At 40.3% G+C, this 21,726-nt stretch overlaps 1 protein-coding gene across 1 annotated transcript; it reads left to right on the top strand.

Moving 5' to 3' along the window:
* Nucleotides 1–3,246: 3,246 nt before the first annotated feature.
* LOC119745116 (complement C1q subcomponent subunit B-like) lies at nt 3,247–20,908 on the top strand. The gene is made up of 3 exons (XM_038221339.1): nt 3,247–3,270; nt 10,019–10,250; nt 20,289–20,908. Exons 1-3 carry the CDS (start codon nt 3,247–3,249, stop codon nt 20,906–20,908), a joined length of 876 nt encoding a protein of 291 aa, XP_038077267.1.
* Nucleotides 20,909–21,726: the final 818 nt, after the last annotated feature.

Genomic DNA, 21,726 nt, shown 5'->3' with positions numbered 1-21,726 from the left:
GATATAAAGGCAGGAGCGGTCATTTTCTTTACTCACAACGACTCTTCACCTTCAGCCGACAACCCGAGAGAGACCTGATTGCCAGAACGACAAGAACAGGATTTGCTCGGTGAGTGTTCGAAACAACAATTCTTTTTCCCGCTACATTTTTTTTTTGGGCGAATTGCACAAAGGCCTACAAGCAGTTTTTGAATCACCGACGGATTTAGATTCTGAAAATTGTCGCTGGCACTATAACTTTCCGAACAACGAGTGGGGTGTTGGGCTTAGTACCCCCTTTGTCGGATGTTTGGCAGAAGTGCATTTGCGCCCATAAAACCCTTTCTCCCCCCAAAAAATAAATAAATAAATAAACACTTGAAAGTTGCTCGTGCGTGAGTCCATTCAAGGCCGTTTGAGAACGCATTCTGCTTGCAATAATGAATCCAAATCAAATTTCGCAAAACAGAGTGTGTTTTACCTGTGAAATTCAGCTATGACTCCCCAAGCCACCCCAGATTATCTCCGAGCAGATGTTGAACGCCCCTTTTTTGTTGGTATTTTGTTTTTCAGCAATCTGCTCGAGTGTTGAGGATTCCTTTTGTGATAGAATTCAAGAACGTTACTTTAAGGTGAGTGTCTGTTATTTGAAATCAAGAACGCATCAGAATAGAGCGGTTATTTGTCGGAGACTGTATTCTTTTTCTGTGCATTGATAATGAATTTATTTTTTCCGTTAAAATTATAACAGTAAAGGTCGCAGGATGTTAGTGAGGTGAGGGATCCCCTTCCCTATTCACCCACCGTAGAGAGATGTGCCTGACATATTGGACAATCGTCTCTAAGCATGCCTTTTTCAACGTTTCCTGTTTTGTTCACATTGTTTTACGGAAGACGGATAGTGCCACTCAATGAGTGTGAACATATTTTTTAGGTGCGTGTGAAAATATTTGTTGTTTGTACAGCGGCCGCCACTTATTATGTGGCGGCAGCCACTTATTATCTGGCGGCCACCAGATAATAAGTGGCTGCCGCTGTACAAAAAAAAATAGTTTTACACGTACACAAACAATATTTTCACACTTATAATAAGTGGCGGCCGCCACATAAAAAAAGTGTGAATATATTTTTTGTACGTGTGAAAATTGTTTTTGTACAGCGGCCGCCACTTATTATCTGGCGGCCGCCAGATAATAAGTGGCGACCGCTGTACAAAAAACATTTTCACACGCACCAAAAAAATATATTCACTCATTGAGTGGCACTATCTGTCTTCAATATTGTTTTAATCAACATGTGATTTAGATTCCGAAGATCATTGCTAACACAATGACTTTTCAAACAACCAGCGCGGGTATAGTAAGCTTGAAATGTTCTCGTTTTTCTGTGTTTTTGAGGTGTAGTTGCTTGGTGGCTGAAAACAAGGTTTTTTTTAGGAACACAATTTCAATTGAAACCGATATTTTGTGAATATGATTCTGATACACATTGGTAACGTCCAAACCAGCGTGCTAATTTCCGATCCAGAAATGACTCATTTTTTTTTTATCGAAAAATCATAAGTAACGCGATAATTAAGTGCTTGAAATTAACCAGGTCCGATGGGCAGTATGTTGTGCATGATATTGCCGAATAACAGTTCTTAGTCTGGATAAAGTAAGTGCTGAACCAGACCACGAATTTGTGAGGCAGAATGTCCAAGCAATACCAAAGTAAGAGCAAATATTTTTTTTCTTAGAAGTTCCCATCTGCCTTAAAAATGTTTGCCACTACTTCCATTGCACACTCTTACAAAATTGTCCAAATACTGACTGGTTTATTTAATTCTCATGTTAACTCAGTTCAGGTTTGCCTGTGCCTGTTCGTAGGTTTTCAAGAGTGTCTTACATCAAGTTCTTTGCTGATGTTTTGTTAGAATATGTTGAGATTCAAGTTCAATATTTCAGATGAATTTGAACAACAATAACACTATAGTATAGTATATTTTGGCCATTGCATTTTTTTTTCTAAAGAAGGAATTTTTGTCATATTTGGATAGAGTTTACCTTCCTTAGCCGGAAATCTATGAGTAACATATTTTCCATCTACCATGTGGCGGCCATCTTGGATTTCAAAATGGCCGCCATTTCGGACCTAATTTGTATCATAACTTCGGACCTGATTGCCATATGAAATTCATTTTGGTGGTAAATCCCATGTTTTTGAATGAACTCAAGTAAATCACTGTGGACGGGGTATTCACAATGGATGGCAGCTATCTTGGATTTCAAAATTGCCGCCTTTTTGAACTAATTTGCGTATTAAATTTGGACTTCAATGTCTTATGAAGTCATTTTTTTGTGGCAAACCCCATAACTTTTTATACCAAGGAATCTAATAAACACATTGAGGCACCCCAATCGATGGCCGTCATATTGAATATTTCAAAATAGCCGCCATCTTGGATTTCATTTAAATAATAAGGTTGCACCTGAATGTCGTATGAAGTCCATTTTGGTTGCAAACTGCATGTTCATGATGCCAAGGAACCCAAGTGAATCATTGTTGATGGGGTACTCCCAGTCGATAGCAGCTGTCTTGGACATTTAAAATAGCCGCCATTTCGGATCTAATTTTCATATTTAATTTGAACTCGAATGTGGTATAAAGTCAATTTTGGTAGAATATGAGCACGCTACGAGTTCTAGGATGTTCTGGGCATACATAAATTATAGTCATGTCTGTTATATGCAAAGAAATATGTACATATATCTTCCAGTGATGGTAAGTACAATTCAAATTGCAGTTCCTTGCTGGAGGTATGGAAGTTGAGCAACGTTTGTATCTGGCGCATGTGCATCCAACCCCCCTTGAATATCGGAGAGGACTCGTCTTTAAGTCGATCAGGTGTTTCTCTAATAAATTCATGCTTCCAATGGTTACCGACATTTCTTGGTTGGCCTCTTGAATGTTGGTATTCGTTTGTTCAGCACCTTCAAGTCTATGTGCTCATCGGCCATTCTGTCTTCTATCAGACCCAGAACTTCCCGAACTGCAGGTCTGGCTTGAAGGAATGTTTCAATCCACAGATCGAACAATACTTGGAATGTTACCTCATCGGCATCTACATCACGATTATGATAACTGCTGGATATATTTTGATTTGACTGTCACCTGACTTTATATCATCAGAAGCAACCCAGACTCGTACTTCCCTGGCATCTGATAGCACTAGAGACTAAAATCACTAGTAAGCAGCCGCCACTTCCCCTCGTACTGGCTACTAAGATGGTCAAGCTTCTCTTCTCTCTTGTAAAGTTAAAGGGAATGTACATCATTGGCTTTTGCTGAAATGAACTATTTGAGGGGTTAGTATAATAGATCAAATATTGTTTAACTGACATGTTAGAAGTTTTGTGTTCGAAAATGCTTGAAAAACCAAGAAAAACAAACATGTTTAATAATAATAATAATAACGGAAAATTTATACCGCGCCATTATCCGCCATAAATGACGCTCATGGCGCAAACAAAAATTATATCAAATCAGAAATAACAAAACAATTAAATTTAACTAAACAAGAATATTCTGAGTGGTCTGAAACAAATAGGTCTTTAGGGCAACTTTAAATTCAGAAAGCGATGAGATGTTGCGAATGGCGAGGGGTAGTTTGTTCCAAAGATGAGGACCTGCGTGAGAAAATGATCGATCACCCCAAGATTTGTGAGTGTGAGGGACAACCAGCAAAGAAGCATCAGAAGATCTCAATCGCCTGGATGGATTATATGGAGTTAATAGGTCTATGTTGTATTCAGGAGCTGAATCATTCTCGTTCCCTGACTCCACTAAAGATAAAAATGGATCAATGTATAGATGTCACAAAATTGTAAGGTAAAGGGGACCAGTCTAGCTGGCCTGCACCCGTTCATGAACATGTAACCAATAGCAAACAAAATTTGGACTGAAAAAAATTGTAAATTGGAGCAGTAGTTGAAAAATAGTTAGGTTTTTTCCAAAGGTGGTCGGCCGACCACCGTTGGAAATGTATACAAAAATTCAATTTTCTTGTAAACGACTTGACACCATGTGCCATAATTTTACAGAATGCTCTAGGCTGGCATTTACCAACATCCTGGTAAGGTATTTCGTAAAAACGTGGTAGTTTTATTTTTCGATGTTTGCAAATGTTGTATATTCCCTTACCTGGATTCAGGAGGGAATATTGACTCTACACATTTTTATGTTTTATATTGTCCTGGCCACGTGGTAAACACACCCGGGGCCATCTCTCACCAGATCGTAGTATGGACCATAGTACCTCCTTCAGAGGGGGTGTCAGTCTTGTGATCCTACTTGAGGGGTTGAAAATTGGCGGGAAAACCCTGTGTGCTTGTGCACATTTACATAGGCTTGTGTACAAATGCACTATATACATTGGGATTATTTCGATCACCCCTGTGACCAAAATGGAATGTCAAATGGGGTTATGTCTGTGGTTTTAACGGCTGTTTGGGGCCTGAGAGATACTCCAGACATGCCAGAGGTTAATCAGGGGTGAATGGGCTGGTTGTGAGGGTCGGGTGGCTCAAATTACATTTTGTAGAAACCACATTCCATACAGTAATTGGATAGTAAACGTTAAAGGTGCGCGCTCCAGCAAGGAATAGCCACAGGGTGTCCAAATAGTGCATGTAAACCCCGCCATTTTCGCAATTTACAACCGGAATTTACTGCAAATGTTTACACGATCTTCAGGGTTGTAGATTGGAGAATACCGTTTGTTTAATTAAGATTGCTTTTGTTAATCCAGAGATATGTTTGAATAACCGCAAAGCCAAAAAACCCAAAGACCAGACAATGCCAGTAAGGCTCTTTAGATAATGTTATCCCTATGGGTGTAAGACAAACATTCCATTCGCACGACAATATAGGGTTTTGTTCTTATGTTGAAACAATTGAATAGTACAGACAGGTTCACTTTTTTAAAACTTCAACGAAAGAGTTCAATTAAATGTACATAAATATTGCACACTCTGCTTAAAAATGTTAAAATTACTAACAGTAAAGTGATTTGGTTTTATAGACTAGGACTATACTGATTTTAACTGCTTCACAGAGAGTGGCACAAAATGGGTTTCTTGGCTTGCCGTTATTCAAACATATCTTTGGATTTACAAAAGCAATCTCAAATGAAACAAACGGTAGTCTCAAGCTAAATCTATTATCTTAAAGATGGAGTAAACATCCCCATAACATGTTGGTTGTAAATTAGCAAAACATGGGGGGTTTACATGCACCAGTTTGTTTCAGGATGCCCTGTATAATGTAACCATGAAAGGACCAGGGTTGTCTGGGCATGCGATGCAGTTGATGCAGAGAGCCACTTAAGACCAAAAACAAAAACCCAGGCATACAAACAACCTGAAGTGAACTTACTAATTGCCAACTATAGACAACATTTACACCGTTCCAAGAATTGTGCACTATGTGATAAAAGCGTGAAACTTGGCATGTTGGTTCTTCATGCCATGAAGAAAATATTCTGATATATCAGAAGCATTTCATTTGCAACTTTCGTGGACTTCAATAATCTTCATAAGTTCACTCTCCTATACCCTTTGAGTGGTCAGTGACCTTTGTAAACCTAGTTATTTGTAAGGTTTACTCTTTACACCCCAACATTTTTACGTTCCAAGTCTAAATTGTAGGTGTTCATGCTATAAGGAATGTTCGTATATAGGGTGAGTAAAAATAAACGCATTTCTTTTAAAGTCAATTTTATCAGAAATATAATAAGGGTAGCTAACATTTATGACCAGAATTATGTCACGGCTAATGAAATTTGCATGATCCATTCAGATTATCCGTGGCATCATTGAGAAAATTGACTTTGATGTAAATCAAAGTCAATTCGACCAGAATTATGTCACGGCTAATGACATTTGCATGATCCATTCAGATTATCCAAAAAAAATGTGTTTTTGTTTATTCACCCTGTATAGGACATTTCATATTTAACCTCTGGTGACCTTCCGAAAGGTAATGACTTATCGATAGATTTTATAAGATTTACTGTTGTAAATGCCTCTTTTCACGACCCAAGTCTAAAAGTAAACTCTTTGTGCCATTAAAAGAATGTTCAGATGTGGGGACATCATATCTGACGTCTGTGATTATATTAGTTTATTGACCCCTCAAATGTCACTATGCAGGTGTCTATATCTGAACCTTTTCGTCATGTGCACAATTCCGTCACTATGTCGCTCCACTATTGCCAATATTAACAATCCGTCCCATGAAGGTCAACGCTTGTCACCGTGCTAAAGACCCGTTGCAAACGCAACTTCATCACATCCCCAACAACCCTGGTCCTGCCATGGTTACACGATTTAGCTAACAAAATTGACTTCATACCACATCCAAGTACATATTTAATATGCAAATTAGATCCAAAATGGCGGCCATTTAAAAATGTTCAAGATAGCTGTTATCCACTGGGAGAGCCTCATCTTCTATGATTTACTTGGGTTCCTTGGTATCAAGATCGTGCAGTTTGCCACCAGAATGGACTTCATACGACATTCGGGTGCCCCCTTATTATTTAAATGAAATCCAAGATGGCCGCTATTTCAGAATATCCAATATGGCTGCCATCCATTGGGGATGCCTCAAAGACATGGGATTTGCCATTAATATGGACTTTATACGACATTCAGGTGCAATGTTATATGTAAATGAAATCCAAGATGGCGGATATTTTGAAAAATCCAAGATGGATGCCATCCATCGGGGATACATCATCAGCAATGTGTTATTTAGATTACTTGGTATTAAATGTATGGAGTTTGCCACCAAAATGGACTTCGTTCGACATTCGAGTCTAAAAAATTATGCAAATAAGTCGAAAATGGCGGCCATTTTTTAATATCCAAGATAGCTGCCATCCATTTCGGAGTACACCATAAACAATTATGTACTCGGGTTCCTTGGTATTCAAAACATGGGCTTTGCCACCAAATGAGCTTCATATGACACTCAGGTCCGAAGTTTTGATACAAATGAAGTTCGAATTTTGAAATCAAAGATGGCCTCCACACGGTAGACGGAAACAAATGTTACCAATGGATTTCCGGTTTAGGTAGGTAAACTCTATCCAAATATGACAAAAATTCCTTCTTTAGCAAAAAAAAAGAAACATCTTTGGAGGAAGCTTGACACTTTAAAACCTGATCCATAAAATCAAAGTGATCATCCCGTCCTCGTGTGTCCTTCCGTGTTGCTGCCCGGTTGATTCAAACCTTTCCTTTTCAGACAAGAACGTCTGTTGCGTTGTGTTTCCATTTCTATCGGCTGAATAATACAGGATGAAACGTTATGCCTTATTTTGTGTTATTTACAATTGAGTTATGTCAGTACCATTTGCACATCTGATGTTTAATTGTGTTATATGGCTATTTCACACTACGTTAATTATTCCGGATTGATTATGAAGTTACTTTCAAGCAATACATGATTAACGTCTCACGGGTCAGTAAAGACTAAGGGGCGCCAATACAAGCGGACCGGATCATGATGATGCACACTTTGTTTTGGCAAGTTCAATGTGTTTTATCCAGGTGAATTCAAACCATGTATAGAGTTGATGTTTCTTCAAAATCTGCCCTTCTGGTCTGCTATCCTACTTTAAAGCACGAGCTTCCGGCTGAATTCAGCAGTCATATCTACATGCAGGGTTTCACTCAGCGTGCCACTTAGATTCACATGGCTCGAAATAGACATTTTTGTTTGTATCTTGATACTTTTTATAAAAAAAAATAATAGTTTTACAGTTGGAACAGATTTTCACTGATCCTACATATATTCTGAGACTCACTTTGTTGTAAAACAGATGGTGACTGGTGTTAATAGTTCAAACCAGTGCGCTGATTTTAAATCGGGAATATAACAGTTATCTTCTAACGGCTATAACTTGACTACCCGTAGTTTACCTGTAATATGCTCGCCAATACTTCCCTGGTATAAGAACAGTTTCCCATTTAATTGCAGAATAGTTATGCTCACTGTATAATAGTTATGCTCAAATTCAAACACGCTTGAATTAATAACCATTCTTTTTTTCGCGTGAAAGGTTCTCCCCCATTCTGCAAGTTCCACCAAATTTACCTTTTTTTCACTTTTGAATGAGACATCGAACACATTAAAATATTGAATACAAAATTAGTGTACAAATTGTCAATCGAATTTTTTTGAGGCCGATAACATCTCATGCACAAAATTCAGGCCAACGTTTTGTGCTTAAAATGCGCCAAAGCAACTCCAAATAAAAATTTGTTACATAATAATATTTTCTCTTTTTTTTTTTTAGACAAAACAGAAAAAAAGAAAGATTTGCGTTGGAGAGCCCAAGCAGAGAAACTTCCATATTGCTCAAGAATTTCTTTTGGTGATCACCTCGTTGACGTCGAAATAAATAAAACAAATCACTATTCAACAAAGGTATGAATGTTACTCATGCGCGAATCCAGTTTTGGCAATTGGTGAACGCATTAAGTAATTCCTCCTCCCCCATCCCCCGCCAAAAGAAAATTACATTACACCAAAGAGAATATCCGATTAATTTATCTTCTCGTTATTTTATAAGTGAAATGCAGCTTTGCCTGCCTGTCCCGACAGACCCCAAGTTATCCCCGAGCGAATTTTCAATAACTGTTGATATTATTTTACAGCCTGCAAATTGCTCGAGTGGAGAGATTATCATTCATGACAGACTTCAAAAACATACATCAAGGTGACTTTTTGTTACCGGAAATGACTGCAAAAAAAAATTATTGACGATTTTACCACAAAAAAAGCGAAATAATATAACGTCCTCTTCCGGTTAATGTCGATGGCAACGTTTTGTTTAGTTTGATTAATAATGGTCCATGCACTGTTTGTTTCAAATCTGAAGGTATTTTAATAAATTAAACACAATATAGACATTTTGGCCAAATACCATTTTGACTAAAAATAGCCTAGATAAGTATTACATCGCCTTTCTGCATAGGCGTAGCCAGCGGGTGGGGGGGGGGAGGAAGGGGGTATTTACCCCGCCCCCAATATTTTGTAAAGACTACCTTTTTCCATTCAAATGCCTATTTTTCAGCGGGCTTACCCCCCCCCCCCCCCATCCAATAATTTGTAAAGAGTGCCCTTTTTAATGAAGTGCCCTTTTTTTCTGAACAAGTGCCCTTTTAAAAAAGATAGTGGTGCCCTCTTTTGTGGCATCTGCCGTTTTGGGTGCCTTTGTTCTGAATTTCGCACAAGTATTGCCCAGAAAAGCACCGTATATTGGCCTTTTGTGTGCATAATCGTCGGTTTTGAACAGCGCCCCCATCGACAGATGGTCCCCCCCCCCCCCCCCGTTTTGATTTTACCGAGGCCAAGTGTCCGGAGAAAAGAAATTTGTCTACATTTCACCACGGATGTGCAAGTGCCCTTTTCAAATTTGTTCCCCCCCCCCCCCAATAAAAATGACCGTGCTACGCCACTGTTCTGTGGTTGCCTTAGTGCTACCATTTTGGTAGATTACTGGCCATAAAACATTCCTGCCAAATTTGAGGGAAAGTGGCAGTCGCATATGGAAAATAGAGTGGTATTGTGGTTTTGTGGTATAACACTCTCAATTTAGACTTCGACGAAATCATTCATTTCAGAAAGGCAGATCCGTCATTCCAATCTGTCAAAGGACGGATTTGTTATAGAATGTGTGTCGTTCTACACCAGAGTCTTCAATACATCAAATGTTGTCTACGAGCAATGCATTGCATTCAACGAGAAGTTTAAAGAGAAGCTTGTCGAACTTGATCAGATTTAAGATTGAGGATATAAAATCTTCACATACTTCACATGGTAAATGTGTAATAATTTGTTTGTTTTATATTTAATCGACGACAAGGTTGCAAAAGTCTTACTCTGATGTGATTTCCACAGTTTCTCTGACCTCACCATTTGTCTCTAAGCTTGCCCCATTTGTTTTCATATTTATGTATGTCCTTTTTATGTTTTTCTTTCTTTACAGATGAAGATTTGCGTGACAACTGCTCTTTCAATTGCGCTCCTTCTGGGCAACTCTGTCAAGCTCCGAGCTTCCGTTACTGAGCCGGTTCCCTCCGCGGACGGTGATGGTCCTGCGTCTCGGGCGTGTCAGCAGTGCTGCCAAGGACCTGCTGCCATACCCGGCATACCAGGTCTGCCTGGACCAGCAGGACAGATGGGGCCGTACGGTCAGCCGGGGTCAAAGGGCGTTGCAGGTCAGCAAGGTCAAAAGGGGAGATTGGCCCTATTGGCCCAATGGGTGAGCGGGGAGCACCTGCGAACATTGGGTCTAAAGGTGATGATGGGATTGGCCTACCTGGAAAGATAGGTCCGAGAGGTCCCCCTGGTTTAGTTGGAACAACCGGGGAAACTGGTTTCAAAGGTCAGAAGGGTGAGCCAGGGGAGACACCAGCTGACTCCAACCAGCGGATAGCATTTACCGTGGTGAGGACGAGCACCTCGGATACCTCTACGAGTCACAACACCCGTTTGCCCTTCCAGGAGACCGAGACGCTTTTGCCAGGTACTAGCTTCGATCTCGAGACTGGAACATTTGCATGTAGTGTGCCGGGCACCTACATGTTCATGTTTTCTGTGAGCAAAGCTTATAACAGCGGCGTCGTATACGTTCATCTGAAAAAAAATAACGACTGGGTTGCCTCTGGCCAAAGCTATGATACAAGTCACCATGAGCAGATGTCAGGAAGCGCGTTGTTGGTTCTACAGCAAGCAGACACGGTGTATCTGACTATACACGGTAGGGTGTATAGTGAATCCACCAAGCACTACACCTCATTCAGTGGCTTCCTCCTTTACCCTGAATAAACTAACATTAACCGCGCATACAATTATGCACGGAATCACACGCATTGCCGAATTTTCAATCTCTCCCAGTAATTGTAAAATAGAAATTTCGATATAACATAAATTAGTTTACATGCATATGTAACTGTTGTAACATATGTAACATTTATACTGACATTAGCGCATTCGTAGATCCATTTAACGGCATAAGATTCGCCAAGGGTTTTTGGTGCTTAATTAGCACTGCAAGTCTGTATGTGTCTTTAATTATTTGTTTCATCATACCTATTAGCGGCCATTCGAACTTTTAATGTTTTTAAATTTGAATTTTATTCCAAATGTTCTTGACCCACCCGACCTATTTTCGATTTATAAAAATTGTTTTGTCATTACAGATTAAATTCATGAACATGCACTTGCATACAAATATACTTATACATGTACATGTGTCCATGCACAATGCATATCCCTGCACATTGTGTGTCCATGCACAATGTGTGTCCAGTTCAGTGGTGGCTAGATGAAGCTGCTCCCCCTGTTGCATTGGTGCCCAGAGAAATTTTGCTTCATCAGCTGATAGTTGGATCAGGTTTGTGTGTTGCAGTCCGGTGCTTAAAAACGGGTGTGCATCGTCAGCAGTTCAGTTTTTAGAAAAGAGTTCCGTCCTGCCACCACATTTTAAAATAAATGTTGAACTACTCAAAAATGTTTAAAAACGGGTGACATTTTATTTTGGGGGCTATGGAGATAATCTCAAACCACCCAAACTAAATGCTTCCCCTTAAAAACCTGTTCGGGAATTCAAAATGCATTTCTAAAAAACTATTTACAGGCCATAATACCAAACGATAGTAAAACTGTGTAGTTTCGTGCTCCGTTCCATTACGGGAACAAAAATGTGTGCTGGATCTGCCGGTATTCCGCGAGGATCTGCCGGTGTCTCGCATACATCCGTGATGGCAGCCACTTTTATCGTCGTGGGAATGCTGCATTAATACTTGTTCATTATGCGTCACATGCATGCAATGCTAGCAGGCGCTATTTATAATCTACAGAGGTCATTATTTTTAAATGGGGACGAAGTTGGAAAAGAAATGTGCATCAGAACTAATCACAATCAGAAGTCAGAAGATCTAGTTCAGTCTATTTATTTTTTTTTTCTTAGTGAAAATCGACTTTGGATTTTCAATTATTTACCTAGACCCACTAACCAACAATTTGAAAAAAAGAATCAAATGTATAAAAACATTGAACATTTTGAATGGCCCCTGATGTAGAGATTAGAAAAATTAATATCTTGTGTGGATAGGGCAAATATTACATTGACTGTCAAACATACATTGATATTTCATTATTATACACATGTATTCTTGTCACTGTTGTATCTGTACATACAATTGATTCAAAATCTTACCAGGCATCCGACGATCAGCTTAAAAGGTCAAAGTTTAGTTAAATAAACATATCAATGTAACGGTAATGTGTATTACGTTATTTTCATTTACGAGTACAATCGTTTTGGTTGCACGTTAAGATGCGCTGACAGTGCACGGATCGGTGTGCGCATCGCTGCTGATTGCGTACGTTCTCTTTATAGCTCTCGAAGTTTTGTAGTAATATCTTGCCCTCTGGACTCATGCATGCTCACAATGCCAGTATTTGTCCTGTGAAACATGTCCTCAGACTCTGTGCTGATTTTCCAATACAATGTTTCCATACCCAACTTCTATTAATTGAAAAGGTGTGTTTCCGGTTAAGGGGTTGTAACAAGGGCTTTTCATGAGACGGGCGGAGAAACGCCCAAATACCAATTATTATTATTATTTTTTCAAAGCGTGCTTTTTATATTGCACCACATGAGCCATAATATTTCAAATTTCATAATTCAATTAATTATTCCTTGGGTTTTTTTTTACTTGCCATATTTTAAGTAGTTCTTTTGTAATTGTAGTTCACTTGAGGTTAATTCTTATAAAAACATAGGTGCTAACGATTTAATACAATTTATATGGGCGTAGCCCATCACAAGTCCACTCAAAGTCATTCGAGATGCTCAAGGTGCGAGCTTCAAAGGAAAGTATAAAGAAAAAAAGTTACAAAGAGAAAAGAGATCTATTCGCACTTAGTGGTTCCAAACACTTTCATAAAACACTATTTTTGAAGGCAATTTTTCAATACTTATACTTGAATCGTTTAATGATGTCATGAAACAATACCATTACAAATCTGCTCTAATTAACACCTTTCGTGCAAGTACTCATGTTTAATCTTTGTTAGATTTATCGTTATAGCTGTGATAGTAAACAAATTATTGCAAACAGAGTCGAAGTTTGTGTGTTTGGATATTTGTTTCTATTTTCTTGCAGGTCAGGAGAAAACAATTTGCATTTTGAGGCTGGGATTAAAGAGGTTGTGGAATGCTCGAAGACATTTCCGTAATTTTTCGGGTATATGCAACCTAAGGTGTGATAAAATAAAAACGACTATTGTGTCTGTCATGAAATAAGTACAAAAGGTACTTTTGAGAGCTGTTTTTCAGGTCCTGTTTCGACCCGAACGTGCAATTTGTGTAAAAGTCGTCGTTGGGGGCAGCAAACAAAACATAGTAAATTGTGACGTAATAAACAGGACTCGTTTATACTACGCTGCATCGGGAGTCCTGTTGTACACATTTCATGACAGACACAATAGTCGTTTTTATTTCATCACATCTTAGGCTACATATACCCGAAAAATGACGGAAATGTCTTCGAGCATTCCACAACCTCTTTGAGGTCTGGCGGAGATTGGCTTGATAGTGGATGGGGTTTGAGGATGTGTGGAATTGAAGGTGGACGGGTTATTAAGGGTGGGTGGGGGGCGAGGTGGGCCGGGTTGAGTGGGTGAACAAATAAAGGGTTGGCGTGGGTTGCAGTGGGTAGGCAGGACTATGGTTTAGGGTATAGATGTGGGTAGAGGGGTTGGGATTTAGGGTGGGTGGGATTGAGTTTGATTTAGGGCGGGGACATTCATAGGGATTATCGTGGGGTGGTTGACAATGGGTACGAAAGTGCGACCCTTAATTTCAAGCTCAGCTAAGCTCAGCTTACGGACCTGTCTGACCAACTAGCTCTCAGGGGCAGGGGGTTCGCTCAGTGGGGGATGGGAGAGAGGTGAGACACCTAGCTCATTTGATTCGGGTGATTCACCATGCAGTGCGTCACCAAGATTTTGCCATGGAGAGTCAACTGTTCAAGTTTACGGTCGAGAAAACATGGCCCATTTGAATGAGTGTCAGTAGAAAACTTGAGCTAATATGTTATAGATTGGGGGATAGCGTTCTGCCGCCTTACACAAACACCATATTAAAAAGAAAAGGGAAAACAGATCCTCGAATCGTACGCCTGCGAAAGTACTGACCTGAAAAACTAACAATTTCAAATGCCCAGGCTGCGAATTTTTCGACCATCTCCCACAATGCACCGGGAAAAAATAACTCTCTGTGGCAAACTCTTGGTGACGCACTGTATTGTGAATCACCCGAGTTGCAAAGTGGTCTTGTCCGCAATCCGTCAATATAAACAGCAGGACAATTACTTTCATAGTTGGCGGAAGTGGGGGTGGGAGAGGGTTCATTTCCCCACCCACGTTTTGAAGTCCCCCCCCCCCAACCAACTTTTGGATACCTCGCTAAAGAGACGCTTGAACTTTGCGCCCCACGTCCAGTAACGTTCCGCAACAGCTGAAACTACTCCGCAGTCATTGCCGATGTGAGTGATGTGCGCTTCCCCCCTCTTCTCCCTTCCCTCCATTTTTTCTCTCATACCTTCCATTCTGCCGACGCCCATTTTTTGAAGAACTAGTGAAAAATATTAGTCCGCAGATTTGAAAGACTGAATCAAACCTGCGCACGAGTCGCAATATTATGTAAAATCTCAGTTCGAGTACTCCAGCACTAAGCCAGACTGGCGAGGCACATTTCCATTTGCTTGAGTTCACTGTTAGACTCCGGCCTTGACTGTGACCCTGAACACCTCACAGGACATTCCACAGTCCCAATCGTCCTTCATCATCACGTTAGATCCCATGCCGCCGATCTCATCCGCGGACTAAGCTACACACCCGTTGCCGTCGTCGACCGGGCCTTAAATCAGGGGGTGGTGATGGGGATATCACCCGCCCACACGCCTTTTGGACCGGTAGGAGGGGAGGCCGAAGGGCCATCGGATCAAACCGTCTTCCCCCCCCCCCCCCCCCACACACACACCCTTGTAAACACCGGCAATCGTTGACCCCCAATTGTCTCTGATCATCATTTCTTTGTTTGTACTTAACTTTTTTAGCAACAACTCTCATTGGTTTTGTACACGAATTTCAATCGTTTGAATTTGCAAATTATGCAAAAATAACAACACTTTATCCGACTTGAACTAGGAACAAAGTTACATTAACATTTTTCGTATGTATCTATGCGCCAATTTGTACTAAGTAGAAGTATAACAATATGGGGTTGTCGCTTTCAATCATGCAATTAAATGTAACATTCTGACCATACAGCATCTTAAAGTCTCATCATTGAGTGATCACTTAAGACAAACTAGTATCTGGTAAGAGTAACATAAACAAAAGCACAGTAAAATCTAAACTTTAAGTGATCACCTATAATTTAATTGCTCTTGAACGAGTGTGGGTGCCTTAAATAATGACGAGAATTAGCCGTCTGGACAACTCATACAAGTGTGTATTTGCTTGCAATAACTGTGTGTTTACATCGCGAATGGACAGAAGTCGGCGCGCGTCGAGCAGTGTTTATTCAGCGCGCCCTCTTTTGGAAGCAATTGATGATAATAAGACGGAGTGTCTGAGGCTTACGCTGCTACTCCTTAAATAATAACAAATTCTTCTTTCACGGTTTCTGTCAATGTGAGTAGTGTTTATATTACTGACACATTGCAGCAAAAAAAAGTGGTCCTCTAATCATTCTACACAAAACCCCTAGCGCTGCGGTTTGTAATTGTGCACAATCCTTGTCAGACGGCCTATCACACTCAATTGACTACGGCATTACTAAAAAAAAATTCCACTATTTCTTCATGTTGTGGAGGGACCTGTTTTCAAGATACCTACCTTTCTGCTTTGGGGATAATAGGGTCATCTTTTTTGGATGGAAATCTCTCAAAAGGCAATGATCAACCAATTAAAAATGCAAAAAACTATGAAAGATGACATGTTGATTTTTTTCTGTGCAGCTTAAATACATGTGAGAGTTCTGCGTGTGTTTTTTTTTTAAGTTTTTTGAAGTATGGGCATTTTACACTTGTGTCTATGGGAAATTTAATGCAGAAGTGCATCCCGACGATGCTGTTGTCACGTTGCGCCCTCTGTCGTTGTCCGGACGTTCATTTCCCTGTACTGCTGGACAAGAATCAAATTGAGCTGCGAAAAATATGAACCAATCATGGTTTTGATTTTAACATATCAGCTGGTAAGTCACGGCGGTCAAGAAATCCAGAATATAACATGCTGGTGTAATTTATTAAACCTATCCCCGGTGAATCGTTATGCGGAAGTTGGTCATAACTTGTAGAGACCTATTCCGGAAATGCGGACATGTCAAACTTCCTGTACAAACCCAATGCAATTTGTACTTTGCTGTATCGAACTGTGTCATTGTGGTAGTTCAGTTGCGCCATTGATGGGAACCTCATCAAGTTACATTCAAGCATTGCTGAAAGCAAAACTTTAGTATCAAAAGTCGGAATTGACACTTTACATAGTTCCACCTTTAGAGGTGGTAATTTCACGGGTATCGTTAAAGGGGTGTGGGGGCGTGACACCACCCATTAGTTTTGGTCGGCTAAATCATTGTACTGTAGGCAAAATTGTGTGTCCAATCGTGGGTCTGTGTGAAGATGTTGTGAAGCCACCCTCCTCTACCGCTCCCCGTCCCCTACCTCCCCTTCCCACCTTCACTGCCCCCCCCCCCCCGTTTCGAATTTGCGAAGGGATTCGTTCGTGAAGAAAAACTATATCTTTAAGCACAACAATTGTCTGTTGGCAGACTTGTTGTCAATCCCTCCCGATTCAGAGGGTTGGCAATGCTCCTATGAATTGTTCCATATTAATGTTGCTTGTTGGGATTTTTTCTCCCGAAATCAGCATAACTGCGCTACGATAACACCAAGAGTTCTTCTTCTTCTCCCAATTGAGTGCTAACTTCATAATTGAAGACTACAGCACTTGATGTTCATGTGCATATGCTCATATGCACAAACTCATTTGGACACTATCCATTTTGTCACTATGCCCCCCCCCCCTTCGATGGCGAAAGCGTATACTAGCTATTGTTCAGCTATTCCGTCATGGGGCAGTTGCTTTGTTCAATAGCGTGCATAACCGGGTTTTTGTTTTCCATTGAAGCGGCCTCGCAGGTGTATAGTGATCACGTACACGGGTTCGTCTATATGCATGTAATTCAATAGCACCAAGCGCAACGAACATCCGACTAAACCACGGCCGGGGTACGTCATGTTTCAATCCACCTATCAGAGTGTTTCACCCAACAAGTCGGTGATCACAAGTGCGTGGTCTGTGATTGACAGGTTGTGTGTGTCAATCATAAATCACGTGTTTTTGATGTGTCGCCGACATCCATACAATATCCACCAATAACAGGCGGCTATCTCAGTGTCGATGGTCCACGTTTTGATCGTGAGTATATAGCCTCAACGGTAATAATATTATCTTCCGTCTCATTAATATGAAGCAAGTCAGTGATTTGAGATTGACAGCGCGCAGGGGCCAATCCCAAAAGGGCCTGTCACTGCTCAGGAAATCGACTATAAGATTTAAGGCAGTAGTGGCCGCTTCACTCCTCAGAACGACGCAGCTCAATTTCACCTTCAGACGACAACCCGAGAGCTAGAGAAAACTGATTGCTAGAACGACAAGAACGGCATTTACTCGGTGAGTCCTTGAAACAATGAATTTCCCTGAACAAATACAATTGTTGAAGTTGTTGCCTGTTTGCACATAGTGTTTGAATCAGCGTCGGATTTAGATTCTGATTATTGTTGCTGACACAATTATGTTTCGAACAACGAGCGTGATACTAGGCTTGATATTTCCATTTTTTTGAATGCCTGGCATTGCGTTGAAATTTTCCCCACGCGCAATATTTATGTTCTCTCGCGCATATTATAAATCGTATGAATTTTAATTTGTCACACGAATGAATCAGACCTTTTGGAGCAACTTGTGTTTTCTCTGAAAAGTTTCAAATTTTATAAAACAAAGGAAGTTTTCTGCATATGCCCTTTAGGTGAACAGATTTTGGTAGTACGACGGTTGCGCATATACGCCCTTATGCCAGGCTGACAACGCCTTCTCGCAAAGCTTGTAAAAATGTAGTTGCTTTAGGACTGAAAAACAAAATTTTTAGGAACAAAACTTCTTTTAAAATTAATCTTGCGTGACTACGATACTGATACACGCTTACGTACGGCCAAACCAGCTCGCTAATATTCCGATCCGCGCCCGATTAATTTTGGTTCCATCAGTTCCTGGTTACATTTACACATTGTTGATAAAATGTGTGGCTAGTCGGAATGAACATTCTTCAGTTTCACTTTTAGAAGGCGCAAATATAAAGGGACATGATAATCATGCACACAGAATTATTCAAGTCCAAATTGCTTTATCTGATTGGATTCATTTTTAGAAATCATGTGTAGAGTTCATGTTTGTGCAAATTATTCGGCCCTTCTGCTCTGCTGTCTGCCTTGAAAGCTCTCGCATGAATTCACTCAGGTTTGCATGTAGGGTTCCACTCAGTATGCCACTTAGATTTGTTTGAATTGTTTTGTTCTATTTGGGTTGTGTAATAGATTGCGGTTGTGCTGTTGTTAAAGATTGTAACAAATGCTAAAACTTTTCTGCGACATATTCACGGTTGACAAAGATTTTGGCTGATGCTAATAGCCAAACCAGTGCGCTGATATGCCATCCGGAAAATATTCATTATTTAACAACTGTAATGTGACTGCGGTAGTGCACGTATGATTCCTAAACCACAAATTCAAACATTAAAATAATTAGAAAAACAAGGGTTATTTGCATAGCACCTAACCCGTTGAAGCTTTAACTAACAGGATCATATACATTTTGAAAAATAGATCAATTGTCAATCCAAATCACACTTCGCGCGACAGAGTGTGTTTTACTTGTGAAACTGAATTGTGCCTCCCAGCAGTTTTCTCGAACGGATCTAAGTCACTAATTCTGTTGTTATTTTTGTCATCTAGCAATCTGCTCGAGTGTTGGGCATTTGTTTCGTGATAGATTCAAGACAATTATTTCCAGGTGAGTGTCCGTTGAAATAATTTGTGGCCTTTACCCCATCAAGCATCACAAAAGAGCGATGATTGTTGGAAGACTAATTTCTATGCATTTATTTGGGTAAAAATTATGACAGAAACCTTCACCCTCAATAAAAAAAAATAAAAGAGAGGCATTTATAATTTTGGAATCCCCTCCCCTACACCTACCGTATAACATTGCCTGAGTTTTACGCTAATATTCTTTACAGATCATACCTTTCTGAACGTTAGCATAACTCTGTATTTGAAGTACAAACATCAGGTACTTCCGGCCAAGTTCTTCAAATTGACATTCAAAGTAACGATTTATCAAAATAAAAAAAACTCGGTATTTCATCTATTAATTGATAAAACAATTATTATTGTTTCCTCACTAAGGTCTAAATGTATACCAGTTTTTGTTGCTATGTTTTTCAGCCTTAACTGAACTCTTTGTGATCTCTTCTTGGACCTGATCTTCAAGAACAAACTCGAGGTGGGTGTGGTGATGTTTAATTCATGATTTTCTAAAATAAAAATAAAATGGGATGAAAAATAAAAAACCCACAAATGTGTAGTACCTTTCCTTACTTTCATCGGCAGGCAAAATGATAACAAAATATATTCAATGGTTTACCCATACTTGCCATGGAAACCGATTTAAATACTTCGCTTTTTCATGGTTTTTTTTTTATTCCTTGTCCACTGATTCGCCACTTATGTATCGCGGTGAACTCATATTTTCTGAATTATGATTTCTCAAAGCTCTAGCTCTGCACGGTTTTACAAACGACCGCGAAAGTCCATTAGCTTTTGACTAATTCAAAAGTTATCAACTAAAAATAACTGAATATTTTTCTTGACTTTTACCTATTTCTTAACTCTTTTTGCCCCGTTCTCCTTCATTTATTTTGGTCAAATTTTATCTATTTCTTTTTCAGTGCAGCATGAAGATCTTGGGGTTAAACATTATTTCAATCGCCCTCCTTCTGGGTAACTCCGTCAAGCTCCGAGCTTCCGTTACTGGGCCGGCTCCCTCGGACGATGATGGTCCTACGACTAAGGTGTGTCAAATGTGCTGCCAGGGACCTGCCGCAATACCCGGCATACCAGGTCTGCCTGGACCGGTGGGACCCTATGGCCCACCGGGGTCAAAGGGCGAAAAAGGTGAGACGGGACCTATTGGCCTTATGGGTGAGCGGGGAGCACCTGGGAACTCTGGATCTAGAGGAGACGACGGGGTTGGCCTCCCTGGCAAGATAGGACCGAGAGGTCCACCGGGTATAGTTGGTGTCAAAGGTCAAAAGGGTGAGCCAGGAGAGACTCCAGACGACTCCAACCAGCGGGTGGCATTCACCGTGAGAAGGACGAGCAGCTTTACCTCTTCGAGTCACGACACCCGTTTGCCCTTCCAGGAGACCAAGACGCTTCTGGCGGATACCAGCTTCGATCTCGGGACCGGTACGTTCACCTGTAATGTGCCGGGCACCCACGTGTTCATGTTTTCGGTGCTCAAAAATCCCAGCAGCAGCCTTTGGGTTCATCTCCGGGAGAACGGGGAAATGGTTGTCACTGGTCATAGCAGTGATTCGAGTCCCTATGAGCAGGTGTCTGGGAACGTCGTGCTTGTTCTGCAGCGAGGAGACACGGTGTATCTGACTATGTACGGTACGGCGTATAGTAGTTCCAGTTACTACACCTCATTCAGTGGCTTCCTCCTTTATCCCGCATAGACAAACATAATAACCACGCATAATAATACACAAATTTATACACATTGACGAACTTTCAATCACACCTTTGTTTATTACAAACAAAAACAAAAATCAATGAGGAGGCCTAAGTGATTTTTTATTCAATGTTATCAAAACAATTTCATTGATTATTGTAATATTTCATTAGCGCATATGCAGATCGGTAATACGGTGTTAGTCTGGTTCCCAGATCAAACGTTTCCGACTATTCCTTACGAATCTTAGGTCAGGTAGCCTCTGGTAATACATTGTATTACAATTTACTTCACGTGACTAAAACGGGAGGAATTCCTCCTTTTTCCGAAAATGTCAGAAGTTTGCCGAGTTCATTTCGTCGACAATCGGATAGCGCCCGAGTATTTCCGAGTATAACATAGGTTTAATTAACTGCTAATTGCCAATTAAAAACCTGTTTAAATGAGTTGATAATTAATATTCATTGCTTTCATTAAGAAAACTTGAAATTCAACGACGATTTTGTGCATTAATCATGGATGGATCGTATGGGCGAACTTTTTGCTGAGTCGTGTACTATTTTGAATTTGACGACCGTTACCGAGATTTTCCAAAACTCGGTCTTTATTCGGCTCCGCCGCTAGCAGTGCTGTTTGGGTGCCTAATTTCGAATATTTCAGATCTACATTAGTCAATGTTATCTTACAGAAATATCAAACTGTATTATCATAACTGTATGATATTACGAAGCAAGTGATTTATTTACACATTTGATCAGAACGTTAAAAAAGCTATAAGTTATAAAGCGAAATCGGAAACGAAGCCGAGCTTTGAAAAAGGGC

The sequence above is a fragment of the Patiria miniata genome, unplaced genomic scaffold (assembly GCF_015706575.1).
Source record: "Patiria miniata isolate m_02_andy unplaced genomic scaffold, ASM1570657v1 HiC_scaffold_7, whole genome shotgun sequence".
Lineage (NCBI taxonomy): Eukaryota > Metazoa > Echinodermata > Asteroidea > Valvatida > Asterinidae > Patiria > Patiria miniata.
This window is presented reverse-complemented; position numbering and strand designations above follow the sequence as displayed.